Source organism: Athene noctua, chromosome 1 (assembly GCF_965140245.1).
Source record: "Athene noctua chromosome 1, bAthNoc1.hap1.1, whole genome shotgun sequence".
In the NCBI taxonomy this organism is placed as follows: domain Eukaryota; kingdom Metazoa; phylum Chordata; class Aves; order Strigiformes; family Strigidae; genus Athene; species Athene noctua.
In genome coordinates, this window is record NC_134037.1 from 4,218,396 (window position 1) to 4,233,944 (window position 15,549).

Consider the following 15,549-nt stretch of genomic DNA (forward strand, 5'->3'; position numbering starts at 1 on the left):
TCCAGCCACTCCTCCCCAGGCCTGTAGCCCTGCTGGGGGTTGTTGTGGCCCAAGGGCAGCCCCCGGCATTCCTACACTTTGTCTGTTCACTTTTATCGATGCTTCACAGTGTTAGTTCCAATTATTTGGACCCAGGATGACCTTCTGAACGGTTGAGGTGCAGCTCACAGGTGGAGGTTACGTTGCACAGTTGTCCTCCCGGCTGTGCCCAGTGGACGTATGTGTCGCGGGTACAGGGGCATTCTGGTGCATCTCTCAAAAGTCAGAAAGTTTGGTCTCTGCTGCTTTTACATATTCTCCTTCCAGTGTGTGATGGTAACCTTTCAGATCAGCATAAATGATCTTTTGAGTGGGCTGTAACTTCCCATTTCTGGGAATTAGAGGCAAGAAGTTTTCCAACTTCTTTTCCGTCAGAGGATTCTGATGATGGAATTTTCTTGTTGTGTGGACTCACCAGAGAACAGTTTTGTTGACCTTCAGCATAAAGTTGGTTTAAATATTCCTGCTTATCGGGTGGGGAAAGAATACTGTGAATTAAGGCCGTCTTTGAAAGTATTTTAATACACTGACTTGTGTATATCCCTGCTCTCTGCTGGTTCAGATCAAAACTGCATTTAAATAGGAATATCTGAAACCTCTCATGCTATATCTGTGAAGTTTAGAGCAACTGTGGTTTCTGCCTAATTAACATTCTTGTTACTTGTTTCAGTTTTATTTTAAACCCTATTGATTTTGTATTATTTATAATTTGCAACGTGCATTTATGATGGATCGAATACACACATTTTAAGAATAATTTTCTACCTACCTATCTCTATTGCTTTTCCGAGTTTGAGTGCTGTTGTCTTATAGGGTTTTTCAAAAGTCATACTTATGACATGTTATGCATATTTTTCGTGCTGAAAACATGGCAGTTTTTCTCTTGACAGTAAAATATTCCTTTTCTATTATGATAGTCTGCTTTTCCTTTTACAATAATTCTAATCTGTTGTGCAGATTTTATACAAACATACATACATACACAAACATGTGCCCACACGCATTTCGAATGTCAGCAGCTACCATACAGGCATAAATGAATTGCCTGGGCATTTGTTAATTTGAATGAACATGAGGCTTCTGCTTCTCCTATGGAAAAAGAAGCAAACCCAACAGTTTCTCTGGGAATTCATGCAGTGTGAACAGAACACATCTTGGCAAAATGGTGAGCCAAGAAATTCCTCTTTAGTTGCTCTGTTAGGCAAACTGCATTTTAAATTTCTTGCCGAGGGCTTTGTTTGACTTGCCCCAGGCAAGCTGTTCAACATATTTATCAACCCTGTTGTAGCATTAGAGCCAACGCTTATCTAGGAAGATCATCCGCTTAATGCCATCTGTCATCAGGAGTTTTATTTCTTTCAGCTGAGCTTGTTCTCCATTTCAGGTTTTTTTTATATTCCTCCCAACCATTTCTTAGTTGATTGTTTTCCAGTGATCTCAAATATTCTGTGATTGCTCAAATATTCTGTGGTTGCTGCATGTTAAACCTCTGAAGACATCAATAATACAATTTTTCTTTAAGTCCTGATTGATAACGTTAACTCTGTATGCATCCAGATGGCTCACCAAAGCACCCCACATATTACATTGTTATGTAAAAGGTGATATATTGCATTTCAGTCTGAATCTGGAATTCTTTACAGATTCTCAACAGGAATTTGTAAAAATTCAGAACAAAGACTGTGGGTTACTTCATGCTGTATTTTTATCTTGGTGCCTATGAGGACATGGCTTTGATCATTTTAGCTTTTCAGGCCCTTATTGACTGTTGTGTAAGTGCACAGGCAGCGTGATTGTATTCAACAAAGCTGTATTCACTCACTTGAGATGTTATTGTGAGATCCAGTTCTACTTTTGGATTTGTGTCCACGATCACAGTGAAGCCAAAGGGACTGGCATCTTTCCCTGTAGAGAACAAAATTCAACTTTCTGGAAGTCTGATATTATTGAGTTACATAAAGTCAAGAAAAATTATTGTAACCAGGCATACAAGCACTCCGTATAGACTAGATACAGGCTGGATGTTCTGTTGGCTCACCAAGACATCCCGATCTCCTTATTGTCCAGACTGAGAGATCTGCTGGGTCCCATCACAGCTCCCTTGTTGCCTGCTGGCCCGTCTTCTCTTTGGGAGAAGGAACATGATGGTGCCACCAAGGTCTCATGCTGACTTTTCATGGTGAAGCCAAGGTACCCACGTCAACCTGTGAAGTACTAAAAATTAATGGTCCCCACAGTTTCAGAGAACACAGAATAAATATCTCTGGCTCGGTATTTAGAAATATCAGTACTTGGACTGACTTCAATCAATCAGCTGTACCAACTGCTCTGCAGAAATTTTTAAAGAGAAATAACGCCAATCACACCGGGTATTTGGCGGAAATGTATGAAATGAGCATTATTATATAGGTATATAACTTGCTGAGGTTTAATTTATTCCTTCCAACTAGAGGGAAAAAAAAACCAAAACATTTCAGTTCAAAGCAGCTGAGCATTTCCTTCTCCAGATTTTATAGAGGTAACTAAATCAATCGTATTCAAAATTTGGGCCAAGTCCTGTAGTGGCCAAGAGAAGCAGGGATACTGGCAGCTGTGTCTTCAGCTCCCGGAGAGATGCTGGCTGGAGCAAGATGCACTGAGGTAGGCCGGTGGGATGTACTGTTGGCTGTCCTTTACTGCTTCAATGTATAGGAGCAGCCTGTGCCCCCAGCTACTTTTGGCTGGGTACTGTAGCATTTGAGCAGCTGGCAGACTCATTGCTTCTAGGGTTTCAGAACATAAGCTGGCACAAGAGCCGGTCTCCTCTGTCTAGTGTGCTCCTGAGCTTTGGATAGATCCTGTCCCGCTACTTACTCTGATCTGGGGTTAGGGAAGAGGTTTCCAGGGCACGTGGCTCCTTGTTCTCTCAGTGTACCAGCACGTTTTATTTCTCTGAGTATATATTTAAAACTGACATTTTCCCCTACTTAGTGGAGTCATACATTCTAAAATCCTGTTAACAGAAGGAGGAGCAGGATCCATATCCTTTGCAGTTCATCTTCTGCAGTGAAGCATTGCTATCAGCCTGGCATTGAAACAGCTTCTTAATCTGCTGCATGGAAAAGTGCCTTGAAGTGTGGGTGTAGGGATTGCAGGCAGTGGGCCAGAAAAGACTTGGCATGCCAATGAAATAATGCATTCATTCTTCAGAATATGACAAAAAGAGTCTTCTGGATGTCCTATCGGACTGCTGGGAGGGCAGGGGAGAGGGAATGCTTGTAAATAAAGCTGGCAGGAGCGAAAGGTCGTTGGGTAGTCAGGCAGGAGTCAGGTTGTGTATGCACCTGATGCCCAGTGGAGGAGGATATACCACAAAGGTAAAGGACAAAGGCATTAAAAAAAATGCTCCACAAATGAAAATACCGTATATGTGTACATGCTTTAGAGAAAAGACAAAAATCAGCCAGTATATAAAACAATACACCTGCTGTGAATTTCTTTCAATGGGAAGCTGAGAGTCCCTGAAGCATCAGCCTCCTTTAGCAACTGTGGAGCTCAGAACTTAATAGATTTTAATTAGAACAGAACGGGTGCATCGTGTGAGGTTTTAATTTGGATCAGGAATGCCCTTCTGATGCAAATTTACCTGCTTGTGCCGATTCACGTCATTGAGTCATAAATAGGAAATTACATCAGCGAACCTGCATGCAAACTGAGTATTATTCAAAGATGTGATAGGAACAGACGTCTGGAGAAGGGACTCGGAAAGAAGGCGAGTAAATGTTACCTTTGCAGGATCATGCACTTTCTTGTAGGAGTGGAGAACACACCTTGAGTGTTGCATAATTTCTAGGCAAGTCTTCCAATCTGTTTTTCAGTTGCGTGTGATGGCTATTGCATGCAGTACACACAATAATCTAACGGTATTACAAGCTATGAACATTATTATGAGGGTAGATAACTTTGCAATTAGTAATTTTGTTTAGGTTTCATCTAGTTTATGCTGCAGCATGGACTCGTACAACCGAGCTAGTTGTGCTGGTCTCTTTATAGTTGTGGAAGAGAAATAGGCAACTTTCAGGCACAAATCGCTAATGTTTTGGGGGATTTGATTCAACTACAGATTCAAAGACTTTCAGGTTTTTGTGATGTCTGAATAGAGGGTATAGGCTCGTCTCTCTTGCCTTAAAATATGCAAACAGTTACATTTGAGATGTCCAGGAGCATTTTGCCTGGCCTCGAGATGCCTTTCAAGAAAGGCACGTGTCTCTCCCGAGTCCGATGTCATTTATGTCAGCCTTGTGCAGATAGATGTCTTGGATATCCTAAGGCATCTCAAATGACCCTGGATGTCTCCATTTAGGCAAATAAATTAATCCCTGAATGTATGAACTCCTGTTGCAGTCAGTGGAGACCTAGTCAATATGGTTAGTGAAATCTTTAAAGCTCTTCATCTCACTGGAGAGTAAACACCTGGGGTTCAATTCTGCTCAGTTTATCGCTGTGAATATTTCAAAATTATTACAGATAATCTTTAACAATGGGATGCTTATCTCTCTTATCAGAGTAACACTTTGCTTGCATTATTTTAGAAAAATAATTCAGTTTATGCTAACTATTTTTTACAAATATGCAAATGATCTGGGTTGCCTATGGAAACATGTTCCTTGGCTAAGCGTTAAGGCTGTGTACAAAAAGAGTTGTTCAGAAGATGTATGTGTGTGTGGATATATAAAGAGAATAGTCTGAGAAAATGGATGTGGATGCTAGAAAGGAATAGGAGTCCTGGCGTTTATTCCCAAATTGTATGATTAATATTATTTATGGGGATGAATGAACCTTTAAAGATTGCCATTTGAATCTGTTTGGTTTTGAAGTTCAAAAGCAAAAAAAAAAGAAAAAAATGCCTTTTGAAATTCCAATTAACAGTCAGTCAAAACCCATCCCTAAAAGAATAGTTTTTGTTTTACAAATTAGCAATTAAAAAGTGACAAATATCTTCAATGCTCAAACATTCTTCTGCAATACCCATTATGTTCAAATAATACTTTTTCTGGGAACATGAGTATGTTCCCCAGTATTTCTTTTTCTTCTTTCTCTTAGGAATGCCTCTGGAAGCGCTCTATCTAACTCTAAAGCTGCACTCACTTCACCACTGCTGGGGATTATGCAAATCATTTCATGAATAGTTTAAAATCACATTCATGTTTTCTAGTTTTAAATTATAATACGGGTATTATTTTGCTTTTATGTTTCTTTTTCTACTGTTTTTTTTTTTCTTCCTCTGAGTTGTATTTAATTATTTATTTATTCAGTTTCCCTACTAGAGTAGTAATAATTAGGGAAAGTAAACTTTTTTTTGTACTACAGGAACATGTGAAGTCTTGAGCTGAGATTATTTCCCTATTTTAGTAATCACTGTTCATGTTAAGTGTGGCTTAAGGCAGCCAGTGCTCTGAAGAACAGGCATTTCATGAGCTGATGTGTCTTAACTGTAGAATATTATGTGGCGTTTTATTGTTAATATTTCTCTCCTTCTGACAATTTCTCTGTAGAACGTGGCACCACTTTAGCAGAATAACAAACATCAACTGCTGAATGTATTAATACTGTGGAAAGCAATTTAGTGTTGTATTGTTGTAAATTATGTCCCTTTACTAGCAGGTTGTTTTATTATGACAAAGATTTCAATTTTATCTGTTCTCGTGGATGTGAGGATTTATTGTTTGTGCAAGGTGCTGGCGTACTTGAGAAACGATGAGAATAGTTCACCAAGAGGATAAAATATCTCTCTCAGAGGAAGGAGGGCAGAATGAATTCAGACATAAACTGGAAGAAGAGAAAGTGAAAGAAACCATGATGAGAATGTAGGTCACTAGGTCAAAGGAACAGGTCAGAGAGGGCTATCAATGCCAGAATCCTAAATATCAGGATTATTGATCAAAGAGTCAGTGACCACTACCCTGATGATTGGTGATTTCAGACAGTGCACTTAGGGATTTACTGAGCAATAAAATTCTTGAAATAAATAGGAAAAGAATGAGCATTTCTACTTTGCATTTGAAGTTGGGCCTATATCTGAACTCAAACCTGAATTTAGGTCGTGTCCTTAATTTTGGGTTACTCATTTGCACTCAGGTATGGCGCTAGCAATATGTTGCGGGAAAAAATTTGGGTCTGTACTGTTCTTTGGCAAGGATGAAATAGCTCGTTCACCACCCCTCAGCACACTTGTTCAGCCAACGTTAGTTCGATAAATTGGCTGCAGAGGCCTTTCTGCAAGGGTCTTGGTGTCACCTACTGCAAACCCAGCTGGGATTTTAGGCAGCTGGAGCTCAAAGTTCCATCCTAATATTAAGGATGCACAGCACTGAAGTATTAGTGTTGGGCTGAAGTTTATTTTCTGTGCTTCACATACAGATGCAGGTTTAGGATTTAACAAACAACCCACCAAAAAAAAAAAAAATAAAATTAAAAGCACCCTTGGAAGCAATCTAATATAGCCTAAGTCTGCCCACTTCTATGGGAGTTCTGATGCCCTCTTCTGCTCTCTGCCTAAATCCAACCATCAGAAAACTACTGAAAGTTGCCTTTTTTTTCAGGACAACATGTTTGGGTGAACACCGTCATGGGAAGTAGAGAAGAATTTAATGAATTTTGAGACCACCAAGTTTAGATGGTCTTAAAAAATAAGAAGAATAACCGAGCAGTGCCTGTAGTTAAAAATCTAAATTTCAGATAGATGGGATTTAAGTGGATCGTGCCTCTTTTTTCTTTTGGAGTTGCATATCTAAATACAAAATTTTCTTTTGTTGACAGAGTAAATTATGATTATCAGAAGGAACAAAGTCTGTTAGAGCAGACTGGCTGGCCATGGAAAAGCTGTGTTCCTAACTTTTCACTGATTTGCGATGGAATGGAAATACCTTTTTTTTTGGAACTTGTGATAGACTTGATATACAATAGGCCTTTCACATAATTAAACAATTGTCCCAGTCATGATTTTTAAAAATTATGTTTTCTCTTCTGTGGTAACTTTAAGGAAATCAGATGCATTTTTTGAGTAGATTCTTGATCACAGTCTAATTCTGTAATGCCTCCAAAACCATTAGTGTCCTTGTGGATAAAGCAGTATGAAGACTTAGTCAAGATTTAGCTACATTTCTAAGGCTGGGGATGAAGAGTAAAGAACTGCAGACAGCAATGGTGAAGCTTAAGGGTTTTATTTTAACAGAAATTTGCCCTCAGTTTTACCCCAAGCTGTGTATGCTTCTGTTTGCTTCTGAACTTTGTTACCGTACGCCTGTAAAAAAGTCAAGAATTTGCATACCTCCATGTTAATGTGTCGTTAATGAGTATTGCCTACATGCTTCACATCACTCAAAAGTGCTGCGACAGGAATTTTGGCAGGATGCATGTGGTATTTTTACAGGGAAATTGCCGACATACCTGTGCACACATGTGGTTTTACATGTATGAGAAACATGGATAAAAAGATACTTCTAAGCAATTATTTATTTAAAGACTCAAAAGCTGTGTCTAAACTATGTGTTCAAAGACTGTCTTCACAATGGACCAAGGAGCATTTCCCAGGTCACTGCTCTCAGGTCCCTCTCTCATCTGTGACCTGTTGGGATGAGATGTGGGTACGCACTGTCCCCCTTATACACGCTCTGACTTGGATGGGAAGGAAACCTGAGCGTCAAGGATTGCTGATGTTCTCTAGTTATGCTCTTGATATGGCCAGTCAGGGAGGGACCTGGGGGTGTTGATTGACAGCTGACTGAACAGGAGCCAGCAGTGTCCCCAGGGGGCCAAGGAGGGCAATGGCATCCTGGCTTGTGTCAGCACTGGCGTGGCCAGCAGGGACAGGGAAGGGATCTGAGCCCTGGGCTCGGCACTGGGGAGGCCGCCCCTCGATTCCTGGGTTCAGTTTTGGGCCCCTCACCCCAAAAAGGCCATTGAATGACTCGAGCGTGGCCAGAGAAGGGCAACGGAGCTGGGGCAGGGTCTGGAGCACAGGTCTGCTGGGGAGCGGCTGGGGGAACTGGGGGGGTTCAGTCTGGAGAAGAGGAGGCTGAGGGGAGACCTCCTGGCCCTCTGCAACTCCCTGCCAGGAGGGGGCAGAGAGGGGGGATGAGTCTCTGGAGCCAAGGCCCCAGCGCCAGGCCCCGAGGGAATGGCCTCAAGCTGCCCAGGGCAGGGTCAGGCTGGCTCTGAGGAAGGATTTCTGTGCAGAAGGGGCTGTTGGGCGTTGGAATGGGCTGCCCAGGGCAGGGGGGAGTCCCCGGGATCCCTGGAGGGGTTGAAGAGTTGGGCTGAGCCAGCGCTGAGGGATCTGGGGGAGTTGGGAACTGTTAGTGCTGGGTTAACGGTTGGACTAGATAATCTTCAAGGTCCTTTCCAACCTAGTTGATTCTGTGATTCTGTGACAGTGACGGGACCACAGCTGCCGTTTGTACTGTGCAACGTATGTGGAGTGATGTGTCAAAACTGTCTCACCCGCTATCAGTTGACTAGACCTAGGGCCGTAATTACCAGAGAGCTGCTCAGACTTACTTGAGATAAAATAGTAACATCAGGTACAGAAATATGCTCTAGTTTAAATCACCAGTAGACAGGTGATGTGTGAGTGCCTGAAAAATTTCTCAAATAAGAATTCTTGATTGTTCTTTCTGCAAAACTGGGAGGGAATTTAAAGAGAGATCCTACGGCAGTTTGCCACCAGCCTAATTTAGCTGAGGATCCCAGGTCGAATAGCTATAGCTAACTCTGTCGTCAAGGGAGAATGACTGTAATTTGATCAGCAATTTATATCTTCTGTGGGCCGTATTGTCCTCAGGAGATGCCTGCCTCTTTCCATGGTCTCCAGGAGCAGGCTAGGCTCCTAATTTATGCGGCTTGCTTGAACACCTGAACTAGAAGGAGAAATCTGGGTCATTACTTCTGTAATTTTTGGTGCATTACAACTTTAATTTGAAGTTAATCTCTGAAGTTTCAAAGAAAGACTATGCCTTTGTGAGCCGTCATAGTTGATAGAAGGGACTGCTTTGTTCTTCTGGTTGTACTTTGACGGAACATTTCTCAATTTTTTTTTAACCCATCATATCTGCGGTGTTATCAGTAGAAAACCCACCATGGACCATGGTTTTCTAAGCATATTTAATATTTAGCTTGTTTTTTACTGCCCTTTATTTCAAATATTTTAGAAAGGGTATAATAAAAGGAAGTATGTTATCACTGAAAGAGAAAATACATTGCCTATAATCAGGGATAAGCTAAACAGTAGTAGGGTGCACATGACATGTTTCAGCTTTAGAGAGTCCTCCAAATTGTATCTAACATCTCTCAAATAGTTAAGCCATCAGAGAATTGTGAATGTTAGTCTTGTTTTTTCCTTCCCCCTGGCTTTCATACAATGTGCTTGATTGCTATTACCAGGAGAGTTTTGCTCATTTACACCTGTTGACAGTCTGATGTCCTTTGATAATTGGCCACGTGGGTGAACGACTACCAAAATTTTGTCTGAACATCAAAAATCTGCATGCATCGGTTGTTAAACTGAAGCATTTTTCCTCCTGTATCGTATTTAATTTACTCCATTATTACTGCCACCTTTAAAGACTGCATATGCCTGAAAGCAGAAAATTAAATAACTGTTTGCCATTAATACAAATCATTGTGTTTTGACAGCTTGCTAATCAACTAAAGGAAAAATGGTGCTCTACAAATAGCACAATTGCCTTTTACGTAACTTCTTTTTAATGTGCGTGAGAATTCTCCTCGTTTGGGCCTTTGAACCCTTATAGGATTTATCTTCTGTGATATGTTAATATTCAGAAGCATAAATAAAGCTTCGTTTGAGTTATACTCTGATGCAGAATGGATTTGTCAGTATATTTACTCCGTGTATAATCGTGAGAAACATTTGACCATCATGTGCTGGCTATAGCTGTTCCTTCCTCTGTGGACTGTGCCAATTAATGTGCAAATGAGTGATACGGCATTGAGCAGATTTTGACGTAACGATGTGTACTTTGTGCAATATTCAGGTATGGGCTGTTTCTGGGGAGCCGAGAGGAAGTTTTGGAGGCAGAAGGGAGTCTACTCCACTCAGGTGGGTTACGCAGGAGGGTATACTCCAAATCCTACCTACAAAGAGGTCTGTTCAGGTAAGTCTTTCTCTTTGGTTTTTAAGGATTGTGAGTAGAATCCTGTCAGGTTGTGAGTGACAATGAAGAGTAAAATGAGTGACTGCAGTGACTAAAGTGATTTGGTATTTAGTCAACCCCGGTATTGGCCTTGCATCCTAAACTGTAATGAAATCTATGGTATGCCCATCCCATTGTTTGTTGTTTTTTTTTTTTTTTTCCTCTAATAATTCATGAGTTAATGTATGTACAAATATTCCAAGGAAAAAGAAAAAAAATAATTTATTCAGGAAATGAATTCTGTTTCAAATTATGCAGATGTGTTCCTTAGAAAAAGCATGAGTTTTGATTTTACTTTTGTCTGTATGTGAGTATGAACAAAAATCAGAAAGCACACATTATTTCTTTTTCTTTCCATATAACCAAGAGGTTGTATGGAGAAGTCTAATTCCTCATTTGCGTTATTATTAATAATTTGTTGAATTTTTATACAGCTCAATGCACAGCATCCTGTCATTTCCAAGCCAAACCCTTGCATTTATTTTTCATTGCACTCTTATACTAATCCTTCTACAGTACTAATAACCCAATACAGTTTCTTTCTGTGATCTAAAACATAGAACCACTGGCAGCCAACTGACTAATGTTGCTGTTAAAGCAAATTCTTGCTTTCCTATACTCGCTGGTGGAGAACAGCTTGGAGGTTTTCTTTTGGTTTATTTTCTTGTTAACACTTTTTATGCCAAATGCTGAAGTTGATATACTGTTCTCACCGACAATCTGTCACATCGGCTTGATAGAAACAGTGTAAAAAGTTCAGTGGCACAAATAAATAATGGACACTTTAGCAACTGTGCAGAAGTGCTGCGAGGCATCCAAAAAAGCAGAAACTTTCTGAAAATATTAAAAAAAAAATGCAAAGAGATGTTTTAAGGTGCTATAGAACACAATAGACTATTTCAGTTGGAAGGGACCCGCAATGATCATCTAGTCCAACTGCCTGACCAGTTCGGGGATGACAAAAAGTTAAGGGCATTGTCCAAATACCTCTATTTTGTAGACAATACTAATTAGAAACTGATTTTGAAATGCTAAAAACCCCCATACATTAGGGACAATTTTCAGTGGGAACATATAGCAGTAGCCATGCTTCTGAGTGCATGGTGTATAGAAATTTAAAATTATCTAGAACAAATAAAATGCCTTTAGCATTTACTGATGCAGAGATACCCAGAACTCCTGCAAAATCTAGCAATAAGAAGCCTCAATTCTAGAAGGATCAGTAATACCTGTCTTATTTATCAAATGATCCATTGCTTCCTAATACTTCTTCACTCTCGTCTTTTGTACTTTCATCATTTGCTTGCACTATCTCTGATTTTTATAAGCATATATGGTCCTAGACCTATCTGTTAATTGTTGTCCACTCTGTTTAATGGCCTGGGTATTAAATAATTAGATTGTTTGTCTAGAATAGGGACGTTGCAGCGCAACTTCTCTTTTCCAATGCACTCACCGTTCCAGTACACTGAGGGTAGTTATGATGGACTGTTGAGTGTTTCTCTAAAGATCCTGAGTGCTGACTCTTGGCCAAGGGGGGATGTGAGCGCAGGACAAGATGGTGTTGCCAGACAAGTAGAAAAAGGTATCATCTCATTCAGTTCTATGCAGTATAGGCTGGTTCTATATTTCAGAATAGCTCCATAGTATTGTGAGGGTTGAGTTTGATGGAGATACTTCAAGAGCTTTTTGTGGCTACTTTGTGTGGTATTTTATCAATAGTGAATAAAAATAGTAATTAGATAATAAGAATCCTAGAATAACGAAATGGCAAAAGTCTTTGAAGTCCATTTTCTGATAGATTTTTTAGTTGATAGTTTCTTGTAGTGCAAAACCACAGCTGAGGTTATTTTTCTAGTGCTTGTTTTTATATTCATTTGCATTATGAATGTTTATATGCCTCCAGATGCTGGACACTGGAGAATTTTTTGCTCAGAGATATCCAGAAGCATAAGCATTAATTTGATAGCCTTGTCTGTGTGAACATAAATGGGATGTGTGTGTGCTATACATTTCTGTTCCTAGTTGAGCAGCTGAGCTGAGTTGGAGAAATTACTGATTTCTGCATGCTATTTTTTTCCTACTGAGCTTCCTCTAGCTCGATTTTATTCTGATTTTTTTTTTTTTTTTGGCAGGGTTTTTTTTTTTTCATCTTTGAACATACTTTTTGGAAGTCTCTTTAAAGAGAGCTCTCACAAGCTTCCCTAAGATATTGCCATCTGGCTGCTTCTAGTTGCCATAGTTTTCATTGGGAAGAACAGTTCTTATGAAATCGTAGACTTCAGTTATGCACTGTGTGATTGCCACTTTCTTATTCATCTGTTCTGGCAAGACCATATCTATGGTAAACACTTAACAGTCGTGTCCTCTAAATCCAGCTCTAGAAGGGACATCAGGGCCATCAAAACAGTATCCACTTGGCAAGTCTTTGAGCTTTTCAGTCCTGAGAATCTGTGCAGGAAAGTTATTTTAGTCCAACACCTTTCTGGCACTCTGAAGAAAAAAAGCAACATTTTTTTGGGTGAAACATTTAGTACTTCTAAAAGCACATTGTCAGTCCTCAGGCAAAATGGCGTGGATTTCTCTTTTCCCCATGCTAAGGTCACTCATAACATATCAACCAATGGTGTGTTTTTTTTTTTTTTTATTAAGTTGTCTAAATGTAGAATTTCAGGCCGTTTGAGATGTCTGAGAATATCCCACATGCCATGCTATAGTTGCATCTGACAGAATTTCATGGATGCCCCAGCTGCCATCCCAGACCTGAATGCCGTACTCTGGGACGGGTCTCACAAGTGTGAAGTAGAAGTAGAAAATCACCTTCGACCTTCTGGCCATGCTGCTTTTCATGCAGCCCGGGGTACAATTGGCTGTCTGTCTGGACTGAGAGCATACATTGCTTGCTGATATCTATTTTTTCATCTACCAATATCCCCAAGTCCTCCTCTGCGGGGCTGCTTTCAATCCATTCATTACCCAATCTGTACTGATACTGTTGATTGCCCTGACCCAGGTGCAGGACCTTGCACTTGACCTTGGTGAACTTCACGATGTTCTCAAGCCTGTCAGTGTCCCTCTGGATGGCACATCCCTTCCCTCAATGATACCAGCTGCTCACTCAATTTGTATTACCTGCAAACTTGATGGGGCTGCATCCACTTAATAGAGATAGTGAACAGACCCTTGAGGGACACCACTTGTTACTGATCTCCATTTGGTCATTGAGCTGTTGACTGCAGCTCTTCAGATGGAGCCATCCAGCCAATTCCTTACCCATTGAATAATCCATCCATCAAACCAATATCTCTCCAATTTAGAGACAAGGATGTTGTGTGGGACCGTGTCAACGGCCTTACAGAAGTCAAGATAGATGGCGTCAGTTGCTCTTCCCTTATCCACCCCTGCAGCCACTCCATGGTAGAAGGCCACCAGATTAGTCAGGTGACTAATCAGTCAGGCTTTCTGCTTGGAAAGCTGATCTTTCTTACACTGCAAGAAATCAAGTTCCTGCTTGCTGATATAGCAGCATCAAAATCAGCACAAATACGTTCCAAGTACACTGACTCATAGACCCCACAAGAGTTTTTCTCTTCTTGTGTATTTAGGATGATCCATAATGATCTGAAATAATATCTTGTTTGGAGACCTCTGAGGACAACACTGCCTTAAATATAATTGATCTTAAGGTCTACAGTATCATGGCACAAACATCTGTATTTAAATACCTGTAAATTGAGGAATTACTGAGTTGGAGGCTTGGAGCATATTGGTTGCAATTTGATATTCTGGTTCACTCTTTATCCTAAATGTGTTAGTCCTGAGCAAGTATCTTCTATGGAAAACCAGAAAATGCTTAGGTTTTCTTTTCTTTTCTTTTCTTTTCTTTTCTTTTCTTTTCTTTTCTTTTCTTTTCTTTTCTTTTCTTTTCTTTTCTTTTCTTTTCTTTTCTTTTCTTTTCTTTTCTTTTCTTTTCTTTTCTTTTCTTTTCTTTTCTTTTCTTTTCTTTTCTTTTCTTTTCTTTTCTTTTCTTTTCTTCTCTTCTCTTCTCTTCTCTTCTCTTCTCTTCTCTTCTCTTCTCTTCTCTCTTCTCTTCTCTTCTCTTCTCTTCTCTTCTCTTCTCTTCTCTTCTCTTCTCTTCTCTTCTCTTCTCTTCTCTTCTCTTCTTCTCTTCTCTTCTCTTTTCTTTTCTTTTCTTTTCTTTTCTTCTCTTTTCTTTTCTTCTCTTTCCTTTCCTTTCCTTTCCTTTCCTTCCCTTCCCTTCCCTTCCCTTCCCTTCCCTTCCCTTCCCTTCCCTTCCCTTCCCTTCCCTTCCCTTCCCTTCCCTTCCCTTCCCTTCCCTTCCCTTCCCTTCCCTTCCCTTCCCTTCCCTTCCCTTCCCTTCCCTTCCCTTCCCTTCCCTTCCCTTCCCTTCCCTTCCCTTCCCTTCCCTTCCCTTCCCTTCCCTTCCCTTCCCTTCCCTTCCCTTCCCTTCCCTTCCCTTCCCTTCCCTTCCCTTCCCTCTTCTCTTCTCTTCTCTTCTCTTCTCTTCTCTTCTCTTCTCTTCTCTTCTCTTCTCTTCTCTTCTCTTCTCTTCTCTTCTCTTCTCTTCTCTTCTCTTCTCTTCTCTTTCTTTTCTTTTTCTTCATGCTTTTAGTATATTTTCTAGAAAGTAAGTGTTTTGTTGCTCCAAGTGAATGCAGATCTGTTTTCCACATCAGTTCTAGTCTTCTGCCATGATCTTCATTTGATGGATGTCACTGGAAAGCAAAAGTGGCCTGCAGACCTGGCATGAAGCTATGTGGGGGGACAACATTTCTCTTACGGTGGCCAGGTGATGGCTGTACTCTTACAACACTGTGTTGGTACCCCATGGAAACTTAAGCCTCTAAGGCCAAACCTCCAACATCATAAGCCTCAAAGGTCAGCATGATTCACGTCTCCCTTGGGGAGGTAAAAAAAAAGTCATGGTTCTGCTTGAAAGGGTCAGATTAATGTTATCCTCTTGGAATAACAGGATGTAGGCCATGTCATTTGAAGATTCTCCTATTAGTTGATGTGGTGTTGCCTTTCTAAATTGAGGTTTAAGAGATAGTTGAGTTACTTTGAAGTTTATTAATATAGTGCTGGAATTTATTTTTACATTTTGTGGTGACAACTGTACAGATGAAAATCTGAAAGGCATTCTGGAGTGCATATAGGATTTTGAGCTATTTTCGGTGCATTAGCCTAATACAGAAATACACCATTTTTGGCCAGCATTAGACAACCCAGGATGTTCATTCAGTATGAAACGTCTTTTCATATTTTGCTTACAGATGTTCAGAACAATGTGTTTATCTGT

The 15,549-nt window shown here is 40.3% G+C and overlaps 1 protein-coding gene across 1 annotated transcript in view; it reads left to right on the top strand.

Moving 5' to 3' along the window:
* Positions 1–15,549, top strand: part of MSRA (methionine sulfoxide reductase A) — a 290,882-nt gene that overhangs the window by 131,073 nt on the left and 144,260 nt on the right. The window contains exon 3 of the mRNA XM_074895458.1: positions 10,071–10,190. Within this exon, the coding sequence (XP_074751559.1) occupies positions 10,071–10,190 (120 nt within the window). The remainder of the gene's footprint in view (positions 1–10,070; positions 10,191–15,549) is intronic.